The following is a 14,902-nucleotide window of genomic DNA, read 5'->3' as shown; positions in this document are numbered from 1 at the left end:
ATCAGGAGACCTTCTGGGGCCAGGAGGAAGCAAGACCCATTCTAGCTCTAACCTCTGAGAAAAGGAAATGGAAGCCCTTAGAAAAGGAAGACCTCTGTCACCTCCTTAAGCAGCAGAGAATGTGGACTGTGTGGTCCAACAATGACCAACTAGCTCCCCCGGGCTCGGCATTGCACCTTCACCCTAGAATGCCTAAGAAGACACAGAAAATAAGACCCTTGGTGAAGGAGGAATTACTTTCACCACTAAGCAGATGGAAACCTGTGGCTTGTCCCCCCTGCTTCACGTGGTTAAATGCTTTTCAGGGCATCATTTAGAGTAAAATCATCATCTACCAGGGCAGTTCGTTTCATGCAAAAATCACTTGAAACTGAAAAGAAACATACCAAGCTTGACAAGAAAGACAATGAGATGTGGTTATATAACAAAGGCATGGTTGTGTGATTCAGAATAATTAAGAAGGCGGTTATAGATCAGAGAAAGGTCCAGAAATCAGGAAAGAAACCAGAGAGGGATATCAACAACATAAAAAGGCATAAAAGGAAAGGTACTGCAATACTGACAATTGTAGCCCTGGGTTGGTACCAGTGATTTGTTTATTATTCTAAACTTGTCTGGTTTTTTTTTTCTCCCCTAAATTTTCTATAAGTTTAACTAAGAGAGAAAAGAAACATCAGGATATAAAGTTGCTTGTACATTATAATCACAGGTTTTTATAAAGATAACTATGTAAGTACTGAACAACAACTAAAAGACTGGATATGCCCAACTGGGAAATTCCTGGGTGGCACAGTGGGTTAAGGATATGGCATTGCAGAGCAGGTTCCATTCCTGGCCAGGGAACTTCCACAGGCCATGGCATAAATAAATAAGTAAATAAATGCCAAAGTATAATTACAATAAATTTTTCGTAATTATACAAAATTTTTTTTTTGTTAATTTTTTTTTTTTTTTTTGGTATTTTTAGGGCTGCACCCATGGTATATGGAAGTTCCCAGGCTAGGGGTCAAATTGGAGCTGTAGCTGCAGGCCTACACCACAGCCTCAGCAACCCAGGATCCAAGTTGCATCTTTGACCTGCACCACGGCTCACGGCAACACCAGATTCTTAACCCCCTGAGCAAGGCCAGGGATGGAACCCGCATCCTCATGGATACTAAGTCACGTTCATTACCATTGAGCCACCATGGGAGCTCCTAAATTTTTATTTTTATATAAAATGATATTTTTACAAATTTTCTACAACAGTCATATTTAATGGATATGTACAAGCAGATTTGAAATTAAAAATTAAAACTCTTATAAAGCTGCAATACTGCTCAGAAGTGTTAGCAAATAGAAATAAATCATTTCAAAAAGAGATTGCTTTTGCATAAAATCTTCCTTTTGAGCTAAAAAGGCAAAACTAAGTTTTATTACATACATTTTATCAATAGAAATTTATGTAACCATCTCATTTTTATGAAAGAAGGGAAAATATGTAACTATAAACGCATGGAATAAGAGTTAATGACTAAATCACAACTATATTAATTTTTTCGGGCAGTTGAGTGTTTGGAGAATATTTTGTTTTCCCTTCCTATACTTTGTAAATTTTCTTCTTTAAACAATAATCTACTTTTTTAAATAATAATCTTTTATAATGAGGAAAAAGTATCATTAATACCACATGCCTGCATTTACCGAAATCAGGGCACTGTGTAGTGCTGAGGATGACACACCCTGGCACCTAAGTCACAGGCTCCATCTATGGGGAAACCAACACACAGAGAAGGCCCCTGTCCTCTTAGGGCTGGGCTACAAGTGCCTTCACAGAGCAGAAAGCAGGCTGTGCCCAGGGGAGGACCACAGAGAAAGGCTGCAGAGCCTGAATTTGTTCTCACTCCAAAAGGCCACACACTGGTGAATCAGAGAGGATCACAAACAAAGACAAGAGCGAGAAAGACAAAAACTCCAATCTTGTTCTGGGTCCTGAGGACAGTCGCCAATCAGCTGCCAGGGAAGATGGACATGCTGCCATCTAGTGGTAGCTAGGAGAGGCAGGGAAAGACAGGTAACTGACCACTCAGGACCACCCCTGCTCTGGCTTCTCCCGGAAGCTAGTGAGAAGGGCAGAATCTCAGGTCCTGCCCCGAATCTACTGAATCAAAACCCACATTTTAACAGACTCCCAAATGATTCATGTGCACATTAACATCAAGAAGCTCTGGTTTAGAGAATGGCAGAAATTTTCACTGTGACCCTTTATTTCTCACCTAGATGCAAAAGCTACCTAAAGACACTATATCTATTTTCATCAAAATTTCATCAAAACAGTGTGGTACTGGTATCAAAACAGACAGACAGACCAATGGAACAGAATAGAGAATCCGGAAATAAACCCTGATACCTATGGTCAATTAATCTTTGACAAGGGAGGCAAGAACATAAAATGGGAAAAAGAAAGTCTATTCAGCAAGCATTGCTGGGAAACCTGGACAGCTGCATGCAAAGCAATGAAATTAGAACACACCCTCACACCATGCACACAAATAAACTCCAAATGGCTGAAAGACTTAAATATAAGACAGGACACCATCAAACTCCTAGAAGAGAACATAGGCAAAACACTCTCTGACATCAACATCATGAATATTTTCTCAGGTCAGTCTCCCAAAGCAACAGAAATAAGAGCAAAAATAAACCCATGGAACCTAATCAAACTGAAAAGCTTTTGCACAGCAAAGGAAACCAAAAAGAAAACAAAAAGACAATTGCAGATAGGAGAAAAGAGTTTCAAATGATGCAACGGACAAGGGCTTAATCTCTAGAATATATAAGCAACTTATACAACCCAACAGCAAAAAAGCCAATCAATCAATGGAAAAATGGGCAAAAGACCTGAATAGACATTTCTCCAAAGAAGATATACAGATGGCCAGCAAACACATGAAAAAATGCTCAACATCGCTGATTATAAGAGAAATGCAAATCAAAACTACCATGAGGTACTACCTCACACCAGTCAGAATGGCTATCATTAATAAGTCCACAAATAACAAGTGCTGGAGGGGCTGTGGAGAAAAGGGAACCCTCCTGCACTGTTGGTGGGAATGTAAACTGGTACAGCCACTATGGAGAACAGTTTGGAGATACCTTAGAAATCTATACATAGAACTTCCATATGACCCCACAATCCCACTCTTGGGCATCTATCCGGACAAAACTCTACTTAAAAGAGACATATGCACCCGCATGTTCATTGCAGCACTATTCACAATAGCCAGGACGTGGAAACAACCCAAATGTCCATCAACAGATGATTGGTTTAGGAAGATGTGGTGTATATATACACAATGGAATCCTACTCAGCCATAAAAAAGAATGACATAAATCCATTTGCAGCAACATGGATGGAACTAGAGACTCTCATACTGAGTGAAATGAGTCAGAAAGACAAAGACAAATACCATATGACATCACTTATAACCAGAATCTAATATCCAGCACAAATGAACATCTCCACAGAAAAGAAAATCATGGACTTGGAGAAGAGACTTGTGGCTGCCTGATGGGAGGGGGAGGGAGTGGGAGGGATCGGGAGCTTGGGCTTATCAGACACAACTTAGAATAGATGTACAAGGAGATCCTGCTGAATAGCATTGAGAACTATGTCTACATACTCATGTCGCAACAGAACAAAGGGTGGGGGGAAAAAAAGTATACATGTAAGGATAACTTGATCCCCTTGCTGTACGGTGGGAAAAAATAAATAAATAAATAAATAAATTTTTAAAAATGGGGCACGGTAACCCCCAGAAAGAGCCAAACCTGAGAGCATCTTTTATCCTAGTCTATAATCTGGAATACTTGTTCATCTTGGCACAAAGCTTGCATCCTAATGAAGCTTTACTCAGGACCACAGATGTAAAAAACAAAACCCATCAAGGGGGACTCAGGTCAGGAACAAGGGTAACAACCCCTTAGCAGCAGCTCTTCCCAGCGATAACGCTTCCATCTCGCCCATTAATGTGTGAGAATAGGGAAGGACTGAAGTCTATATAATCTTCATTTTTATGACTGCAGATCTACCTCGATTCATGGTCCTGGGCCCTCCCCTTTGTCCCTTCGCCCCACTATCTCAACTACTACTCTGCACAGAAAACTGTTCTGGGGATAATGTCTAAAACTACACTGTCCAATACAGTGGCCACTAACTTAATTACATAAAATTAAAGTTAATTAAATAAAATTAAAACTTCAGTTCTTCAGTTACACAAGCCACACACATTTCAAGCACTCAATAGCCTTACGTGACTAGTGGCTAGCATCTCAGAGCAGTAATGAAACAACTCCATCATTACAGAAAATTATATTGCATGGTACATCTGCAAAGATCCCCCCAGTCCCACCTCAGGTTTCAAAGTTTGTGAAACTGTATATGACCCAGCAATCCCACTCCTGGGCAGGTACCCAGAGAAAACTACCATTAACTGGTGGTCCTTCTCTAAAAGGTCATTTCAAAACCTGGAAATTCATTGGCAAAGAAATCTGTTTGGTTAGTTTCAATTTCTCCAACAGTAGAAACCATCCTGAAACTGACATGACAGGTATAAGCTCTCAAGAGGCATTTCACAATGATTTATTAATTATACTACCTCACAGAATTAACAACTGCAATTCCTTAAAATAGAGGTCATTTAAAAGCTAAACATGACATATCACAGCTTTAAAAGAACATCCCGGAAAAACAGGATCTGCAAATACATTTATCTCCCCTCATTCCTATTTTCTCACAGTAACAATGGAAGATATTTTAAATAAATGAATAAAACTTAAAACATAGCTGAGGAAATGGGGGTGGGGGGAGTTCCCGTCGTGGCTCAGCAGAAACAAATCTGACTAGTATCCATTTGGACGCAGGTTCGATCACTGGCCTAGCTCAGTGGGTTAAAGATCCGGCCTTGCTGAGAGCTGTGGTGTAGGTCACAGACTCAGTTCAGATCCCACGTTGCTATGTCTGTGGCACAGGCCAATGGCTGCAGCCCCAATTCGACCCCTAGCCTGGCCACTTCCATTATGCCAAGAGTGCAGCCCTAAAATGACAACAACAACAACAATGACGACAAAGAAATGGGGGGAGGGGAACAGTGTTAAAGGAAAGTAGCTTCAACCTCCACCACATAAAACTTCCCTGACCCTGGAAATGGCCATGATCCCCAGTGTGGGAGACTGCCTCCCACTCTCTCCATAACACCCCCCCACACCCCCATGCACTGCTTTCAACCTGCCACCTACTCACCCACCCCAGGAAGGGAGTGTTTCTGGAGAAACACACTCAAATAACTTCAGTAAATGTGCACTAACCATCTATTAAGTATTAATAAATCTAATCATTCATTCATAAATATAAACCACTCAAAGATCAGAAGGTAATAGAGAAAAAGCCAGAGCACAGCAGAGAAGCAAGAAGATGGATCAACTAACCCAAAAGAAACAAATAATTCAGAGAAGAGATGACAATCGTCTTTAATTCTCAGTATTCTTAAACGCCATTCAAGAAGTGGCAAGTGTCAATCAAGCACAAGGTGTCACAGATAAGAAACAGCCTGAACGAGTTCTTAGAAATTAAAACTGAGTTTCCAAGTTAAAAAATGCAATAGGTAGAGTTCTCGTTGTGGCTCAGCGGGTTAAGTATGTGACATAATGTCCACAAGGATGTGAGTTCGATCCCTGGCCTCGCTCCGTGGGTTAAGGATCTGGCATTGAAGCAAGCTGCAGTGTAGACTGCAAATGCGGCTGTGATCTGGCATTGCCTGGCTGTAGCATAGGCCTCAGGTGCAGCTCCAATTTGACCCCTAGCCCAGGAATTTCCATATGCCACAGGGGCCATAAAAATTAAAAAAAAAAAAAAAGCAAAAGGCAAGCTAGATTATAAAAGGAAAAGCTAAAGTTCTAGTTAAAGATGTGGAAAGAAAAAGAGGAGACAGAAAACATTAGGCAAAGTAGAGAAACGTGTTATAAATTCAGGAAGCTCATCCGTGTGAAAGTGGTGGCAAAGAGACTTTGGAAGGGAACAGAATGAGAGAAGATAATTTCCCTGAGCTAAAAAAGTGAGACTGAAAGGGGCCAAGCAAGAGAATGAATAAGGACCCACACCTGAACACATTCCAGAGTGATTCTAAGTACGGAAAATCCTAGAGGGAAAATAAATAAGACTGGCATCACTTCTCATTAGTAACAGAGGCTAGAATACAGAGGTTTGTGAGGAACAAGTTTTCACAGCATTGCTCAAAACTCTAAGAGACCCCAGATTGTCAGATACACCAGAAAAAGCTGCCATTAAACCACAATACGTCAAAGATCGTGAAACATACTCCAGTTTCACAGATGACAAAATGTGGGGGCAAAGGAACTGAAAACTAATGAAACACAAGGCCTATATGCAGACCAAATTTTAGTCAACATAAGGATAAAATAAAGACATTTTCAAAAACCCCATATGCACATCTCCTGTGTGAAAACCTTACTGGAGTTGGTACTTAGCAGAGCAGGAGAGAAATCTAGACAGACAGTGTGAGCCACAAGAGCGACATACGAAGGCAAAAACTAAAAAAGCATAATATATATGTGCTGGGGCTACAGTCTAAATAAAGCTAAAAGGATATATGTATATATACATACACACACATTCATATACAATAATGTATATGTTTCATCAAACTAGGATGCTCACATTTAAAGAGCTACGTTTTCAGGGCATTTGGTGATTCTTTTCTATGGGTCCAACTATGTTGTAGAAATCATCTTACTGTGTACATGCCATTTAATGGTTTTCGAATTTTAGAATCAATCTACAGATGAAGCACAGAAAACCCAGAGTTAAGGAACAGAATATAAATGACACAACTTTACTAGACAAAATTCAACAAGAAGGACTGACTCACTGCACTTAATCTTATACAGCAGTCAGTCCATAGATGCTGTCCCAAGCTGACAGATCAAGAAATAGAGCTATAAGTGTATTTTTAATTGTTGGCTGGGGTTGTTTCTGAAAAGTGGGCTTGATTTTTGTTATCTCCTGTTCTGTCTGAATGTTTTCTTTTTAATTCTGTGCATGCATGGAAAAAAAAAATCACCTTTACTGCCCAAACGTAGATTTGGCCACGTTCCCAGAATATGGTAGACACTCTCTCAGTAAGAGTTGTCTCATACCTTTCAAAAAAAGAGCAAACAAGTTTCTCAAAGATTGCAAGGGGTCTCACTTCCATCTTCATGTACCAAGGAAAGATAAACTGATTTGTACCTAATTTCACAGAACCAGTTTTGCCCCCTCAAAAAAGTTAATTCCCTGGAAGCTGTACCTGAGAGGTCCTTAGAACACGCTGCCAGCTTTCCCAAGTGACTGTTGATTTTCTCAATGGCTTTGAAGTTCTTGCTCCTCTTTAGGACATCCATGGCGGACCGGGACTGTCGATCCAGCAGAGTGGGGTCTGCCCCAAAGCGCAGGAGCATCTGCACATCCTCTGTTTGTCCTAGAGCAGGCCAAAGCGAGAAGTGGGGGTTGTCACAGTTCCTTCCATAAGGAGACGTCCCCATGAGTGCACTTCCTCCCAGTTCCCAGCCGAGAGGCCCAGGGCAAGGGGACAAGTGTCCCTCTGCTCACAGAAGCTGCACTGCTGGCCTTGGGCAATCCAGCCAAGTCCCCAAAGCAAGGAGTCCTGTGTGGAGTGGGAAGGACAATAGCTTTTAAGAGGTTCAGAAGTGCGCTCCTCTCTACCTTTCTCCTCTCTCCTTGGCAACAAGCAAGGAGAGGGGGAATCTGGTTACTAAGCAACAGTTACAGCTGTAAGGATGACAGCAAGCTGTGACTTCAGCTTTCTTTATTCCCTAGAGAGGAAACAGAATATACTTCCAGAAAAAAGCCTGTCTGGGGACTGGAGAAGAAAGTGGCAATTGCTTTTGCATCAGGGTCTTCTTGTCACTGTTTCAACCCTTGCAGCCCCACCTCTAGCTGCCAGCTCCATTTGCTGTTTGACGTCTCTATTTGTCAAGCATCAATGTGTCCCTGTGATTATAGAAGCAATAGCTTTCAGAATGTAAGAGGTGTATCCCTGGAGGTACTTACCTGAGCATGGAATCAATGCCTGATTCCCAGCTTCCACACTCATGCTTTCTTAAAATTCACCACCTTTATGGTGATGTGTTACATGGTATAGAAAACTAATGCAATTACCAAAGTACCTCTACTCCATGTATCATCCTGCTCATGAGGTTCTTCTTCCCCATCTCCCCAATCACAACTGCTTTCTCTCATTTTGCAAAAAAACAACAAAAATTAAAAAGTCATACCCAACCCATCAAGTATCTCACTGTGATAGGTAGAATTCTGACAGACCCTGAGATCCCCAACCCCTGGTGTACATACATCTTCTCCAAGCTATCCCTTTAAATGTTAATCTAAGCACTGCTGTGATGAGACTTTGAAAATATATTTATTGTCCCAAAGCAGTTAACCTTAAGATGGGGAGATTATCCTGACCTGATCTCATGAGCCCTAAATGAGGTCAAAGACCCAGAGGTCAGAGATGGAAGAGAGCAGAGATTCAAAGTATGAGAGGGATTTGATGCACAAGAAGTTCTCCCCTGCTGACTTTGAAGACTGAGGAGTCCATATAAGACAGAATATGTGTGGTCTACGGAAGCTGACAGCAGCTTCTTGCTACAGTCAGCAAGAAACTTGGGACCTCAGTCCTACAACCACAAGGAACCAGATTCTGCCACAATCATGTGAGCTTAAAGGAGGGCCCAGAACTCCAGATGAGAACACAGCCCCAAGCAATTGCTTGATTTTAACCTCAAGAGACACTGAGCAGAAAACTCAGTCATATTACGCCAGACTACTGGCCTCTATAGAATAATGAGCTAATAAATGTGTCATTTTAAGTGGCTAAATTTATAATGATTTGTTACATAGTACAGAGAACTAATGCAATTACCTAAGTATTGCCCCAAAGGAGATGAAAACTCCTGACCTCCAGAGTATCAACCAAAGGTAAAATTAGGTACTTGCCAAGCACCTTTTAATTTTTTTATTTTAAGCTTTTTAGGTCTGCACCCGCGGCATATGGAAGTTCACAGCCTAGAGGTTGAATCAGAGCTGTAGCTGCTGGCCTACACCACAACCACAGCAATACCAGATTCAAGTCGAGTCTGAAACATACACCACAGCTCACAGCAACATCAGATCCCTGACCCACTAAGCAAGGCCAGGGATCAAACCATCATCCTCAGATACTAGTCGGATTCATTCCTGCTGTGCCACAATGGGAACTCCGCCAAGCCCCTTTTAAAAAGCACCATGATCCATGCTCCTTTTACCTTCCTCCAAAATTTTTACCTTTAATAATTATTTATAGAAAATTTAATATATTTATGTTGCTGCTTTGGTGATCTCTGTAGTAATAATAATTTTGTGACAATTAAATCCTGAAAAAATGAATGCTTAGAGTCTTAAATCACAGAAAAAAAACTTTCGGCTGTACCTCTAGCATGTGGAAGTTCCTGGACCAGAGATTGAAACCATGCCCCAGTTGTGAACTGTGCCAAAGCTGCAGCAACATGAATCCTTAACCTACTGTGCCACCAGGGAACTTCTGAAAATTTTTTTTTTTTTTTTTTTGCTTTTTAGGGACACTCCCACAGCATATGGAGGTTTCTAGGCTAGGGGTCTAATCAAAGCTACAGCTGCTGGCCTACACCACAGCCACAGCAATGCAGGATCCAAGCCGCATATGCCACCTACACCTCAGCTCACAGCAACTCCTCATCCCTGGCCTGAGCGAGGCCAGGGATCGAACCCGCAACCTCATGGTTCCTAGTCGGATTTATTTCCACTGTGCCACGATGGGAACTCCTGAAAATTTTTTTAAAATTTAAAGTCATATAAGTACTTTTGCTCCAGAAGAATATCACTGGATAAGACTTTCAAGCATTAAATATATTAGAGCAAACTTCTTTATGAAAAGCAAACTGAAAATATAATACAAGAAATAAAAAAATGCATAGGAAGTTTCCTGGTGGTTTAGTGGTTAAGATTCAGTACCTTCACCACTGCAGGCCAGGTTCAGTCCCTGGTCTGGGAACCGAGATCCAACATCAAGCCACTGCACGCCACGGCCAAAGGAGAAAAATAAAGCAATGCATAATTTGATATTTTTGACTATTAGAGCCTGACACAGGATGGAACATATTCTGGTCAGTTGTGTGGGTTCCCTAGTGCCTAAAGTTGCCCCACCCACAGCCAAACCTCCCTGTGGTGCTGCCACTTACGCTTAATGAGGTACCCTGGGGAATGGGCGGCCACGATGTGCAGGACAGTACGGCCATCCTCGTCCTTTTGGTTGATGCGACCTTTCCACTCGGGCTTGTAGTCCATTAACCACCTGAAAAGATGGTTTTCCCCTGAAGGAATGAGTTACTGATGTTATTTTCATTTTTTTACTTTTTTCTTTCTTTCTTTTTTTATGGCTGCATCCGAAGCATATGGAAGTTTCTAGGCCAGAGATTGAATCCAAGCTGCAGCTGCCACCTATGCCACAGCTGCAGTAACACTGAATCTGTTAACCCACTGCACCAGACCGGAGATCAAGCCCACGCCTCTGTAGCGACCCCAGCCACTGCAATCAGATTCTTAACTCACTGTGCTGGGGTGGGAATTACCTGATGTTATTTTCAACACCCAGAAAAGCAGCAAAGCAAATCACTGTGCACCATACCTATACTGGGGAAACAAGGTACCCCACATTGTCACTCTTCACAAGCAGGTGTGGACACAGAGTTTGTGAATCGAAAGGATGAGTCCTAGAAAGTTATTCATAGTAAACCAAAGTCAGATTCCCTAGAAGCAGAGCCCGAGACAGGATTCTTGTACGGGGATTTATTAATGGAGGAAGCTTGGAAGAAAGAGGGGGAGGGAGGCCAGGCAGGCAGAGAGGTGGCCCTGGCTTCAGCTTGATCCCAGGGGGAGCTCTGGAGCAGGAACTGCACCACAGTGATGACCCACCTAGAGGCAGGGGTTCACCTTGTGTACCCTGGTATGTGTGAATCAAAAGCTAAAGATGCCCCCAGGGAGGAAGGTGCAGTGGAAGGAGCACCTCCCAGGGAGGGGGTGCCTGTTGGCAAAGAGCAGCTCCAAGGCCAAGGCAGCAGCTGTGATGCAGCGCGTGGGGATAGGGGCACTGGTCCTAAAAAGTACCTAGGCAGGACACCAAGAATGTCCCCATCAGTAATCATGACCCTAATACATTACCATATATGTCAGTGGGACATATATTTCAAATTATTTCTTCCTTTGAGAAAAGAATCAGGGATAAAATCAAAGACTTGATTTCTGGGAGTTTCTGTCATGGCCCAGTGGTTAATGAACCTGACTAGTATCCATGAGGACTCAGGTTCCATCCCTGGCCTCACTCAGTGGGTTAAGGCTTTGGTGTTGCCATGAGCTGTGGTATAGGTGGCATACATGGCTGGGATCTCACATTGTGGTGAGCTGTGTAGGCTGGCAGCTATGGCTCCAATTTGACCCCAGTCTGGGAACCTCCATATGCCATGGGTGCGGCCCTAAAAAAAGACAAAATAAAAAAGACTCAATCTCATCTGTACCTGCCTGTAACCGCAGGAACAAACATAACAAGTAGATACAGTGAAGAATCATGGATTTCATCCCAGAGGCCCATCTAATTTCAAACTGGGAGGAGTGGATTAGTCTGCTTTTAATCAGACTCTACACTTCTAAATGTCTCATCCACCAGTCCCTGTGTCAGAGTAAAATCTCTTATGAATTCTCCAACAGATGAAATGGATAACAACAGGATCAATCTGGCTGAAGCAAAGATAGGGTTCAGGTCCCAGGCCCCTGGCTATCCCACTCCCATCCTGAGGTGCTCTAGTCTAGAAGAGGAAGACAGTGTAGACCAGTTCTCTTGCCTCCTTCTCGCTCTAAGAGGATATGGGTCAGGAGTTCCCACTATGGCTCTGTGGGAAAGAACCTAACTAGTATCTATGAGGATGTGGGTTTGGTCCCTGGCCTCGCTCAGTGGGTTAAGGATACAGTGTTACTGAAAGCCGTGGCATAGGTCACAGATGTGACTTGAATCTGGCATTGCTATGGCTGTGGCATAGGCTGACAGCTGCAGCTCCAATCCGACCCCTAGCCTGGGAACTTCTATATGCTGTAGATTAAGCCCTAAAAAGGAAAGAAAAAAATAGATGATACAGGTCTGTGTCCAGCAGTGATGCTCCCTGTTTGGAGCGGGGGAGGGGGACAGGCTTCTACTAAAGTGTAAATGTGGATATTGTATGTGTGTGTGTTTTAATGATAAAAAATAATTTAAAATTCAAATCCTATAGCCAGGTGGTGAAAACTGAAAAAAAGAAAAAAATTATGAAAATAAGAGTCCTTTAAAAGAACCACAAGCAAACAACATCAGTGATCGCCAGTAGTTCCCTTGGGATTTTCCCTCACCCACAGTAGTTGGTCCTTTGGGCTAGAGGGAAAATAAACTCGGAAAAAGACCACAGCTGCCTTTGCCAATGGGAGGAAGCTCCACAGCTGTCCTGAGACCTCTGTCCAGCAAAGGCTATCTGTCCCAAGGCCCCTCCTTGAATCCCAGGGCTCCACCCTGCTGCCAGGATCTGTCTGAGAACACAGATTCCTTTTGGTTTAGGCCTCCTGTAGCTACGAGGTCCCCAGAGGAAGAAAAATGATGCTATTTCCCTGCTGCCTTCATTCATCTGGATAATCAAATCACTGACCATTCAGATCATCTGACTATTCCACATTCAAGTAGCCACATTCTGGTTTCCCTTGAGCGAAGCACAGTCCCTGGGGTCTGAGTTGGAGGACAGTATGGACGATTGTACCCTTGGGAGAGAACTCACGGGCCCGGATGCAGAGGCGTATGAGGGCGTGGAGAGGGTATGGTCCTATGGTCTCCACACTTGCACCAACGGAGATGAGCCACTGGACTAACCTGGGCACCTGTTCCATTTTCTCATAAAGTCCAATGAAGACATATTTCTGGGGGGAAAAAAAAAACAGGAAGAATTATGGCAGTTTCCACATCAATATGAAAGTTCAAACTCGCTCCCCATAAAGTCTGTGTTTATTTTTCTTTCAGTTTTATTGAGATATAATTGACACACAGCACTGTAAACATTTAAGATGCACCACGTAATGACTTGGTTACATACATCGTGAAATGATTATCACTAGTGGACATCCATCATCTCCTCCAGATACAACGTTAAAGGAATTTAAAAAGAAAAATTTTTGTGAGATGAGAACTCTTAGGCTTTACTCTCTTAACAACTTTCCTATATAACGCACAGCAGTGTTCATTGCATTTATCACGTTGTACACGACATCCCTAGTACTTATGTATCGTATAACTGGAAGTTTGTGCCTTTGGATGGCCTTCATCCAATTCCCTCTCCTCCCTCTCCCACCCATAAAGCTTAGAATCAGTAAAACCCTTATTTGCTGTGGCCCAAGCCTAAAATTACCATACAGAACAAATTTTCAGTGAGGCGGTAGAAGGGGAAGATCCCAAATGCCACAAGCCAGAAGGGGCCTGACCTGAAACCAAACGTGTCAAGAAGCCACCTTACCTCGAAGAGACTTTTCAGTGATAAATCTGGGACATGGAGATTTCTCGGTAGTCGGTCTTTTCTCGCTGACAGAAGTAGAAATGACTGATGGAAGGGGAGAAACAGAGAGAGCTGGACCAATACACAAACAAAAGAAGAAACCAGACACCCTCTAACCCTGTCTCTTACTGTAAGTTGCCTGCCCAGCTCTTAGGGCTGAGCCATGATAATCAGAGGGTCTCTGGCCAACTTCCCGAACACTAGCTGATATTGTTATCAGGTGCTGTTGGTCCATGACTTCTAATCCTCACCACAACCAGGAGGGAATAGGTTTATATCCTGAAACTTACAAATGAGGAAATGAGGCTCATAGAGGAAGGAATTAGCCCAGAATAGAAAGTAGAGGATTCAGATTTGGGGAGGCCCCTGTGTGGCACTAATTTCCAGGTTCCACTGGGCTCCTCCATCCTACGGATTTCTGGCCCTGGCTTCGCTGGCCTCACTGCTACCTGTGGGTATAACAGCCCCTTGAAGTCATACAGAGACCCTCTGAGAAACAGAGGCAGGTCATTGGGCCCTGCTAGCAAAGGCCATGTAAAGAGAATTATGAAGACGATATGCAATTGTTTATTTTCCTCATTGAACATTTCCATTAGCATCTGGACTCCTTGCTCATGTGGAGATAGAGCAAGGACTGAGGCTGCCATAAACTGAATGTTCCTCCTAGCTTAAAAAATGAAAACCAGTGAACTAATATAGCTCAGGGGCTGTCCATCTTTAATGATGTTACAGTTAAAACATTATTTTGGCATCAAGACAAGCAAGTACTCAATTACAATCCCCTGGCACCAGCAGAAAGAAATCATTTAATCAAGGATGCACCTTCCCCACAAGAGAACCGCCTCTCTTTACTTACGTGCCATAATCCCTTCTTGGCCAACTTTTCAATCACAGATTGCCACACTTCAGGTGAGAAGCCAATAGAGAAAATATGATCAAAGCAGGGCAAGAAACTTTGCAAAACAATGGGGTCACCTGAAAGAACATTCCAGAGTTTAGAAATTTTAACTTGGGGAAATTCTAGAACATTTAAGAAAAGGCCCTCCAATTAACACCACCCATAGGGTATTCTCCTTGTGCCTCAGCAGGTTAATAACCCAACTAATGTCCATGAGGATGTGGGTTCAATCCCTGGTCTCACTCAGTGGGTTAAGGATCTGGCATTGCCGTGAGCTGTGGTGTAAGTTGCAAATGTGGTTCAGATCCTGCATTG

The 14,902-nt window shown here is 42.8% G+C and overlaps 1 protein-coding gene across 1 annotated transcript in view; it reads right to left on the bottom strand.

The window, feature by feature from the left end:
* TRANK1 (tetratricopeptide repeat and ankyrin repeat containing 1) overlaps window positions 1-14,902 on the bottom strand; it is a 109,766-nt gene that overhangs the window by 56,197 nt on the left and 38,667 nt on the right. The window contains 5 exon segments of the mRNA XM_021071655.1: window positions 7,344-7,514; window positions 10,312-10,443; window positions 12,922-13,060; window positions 13,651-13,734; window positions 14,546-14,664. Coding sequence (XP_020927314.1) covers window positions 7,344-7,514; window positions 10,312-10,443; window positions 12,922-13,060; window positions 13,651-13,734; window positions 14,546-14,664 — 645 coding nt within the window.

Source organism: Sus scrofa, chromosome 13 (assembly GCF_000003025.6).
Source record: "Sus scrofa isolate TJ Tabasco breed Duroc chromosome 13, Sscrofa11.1, whole genome shotgun sequence".
In the NCBI taxonomy this organism is placed as follows: domain Eukaryota; kingdom Metazoa; phylum Chordata; class Mammalia; order Artiodactyla; family Suidae; genus Sus; species Sus scrofa.
This window is presented reverse-complemented; position numbering and strand designations above follow the sequence as displayed.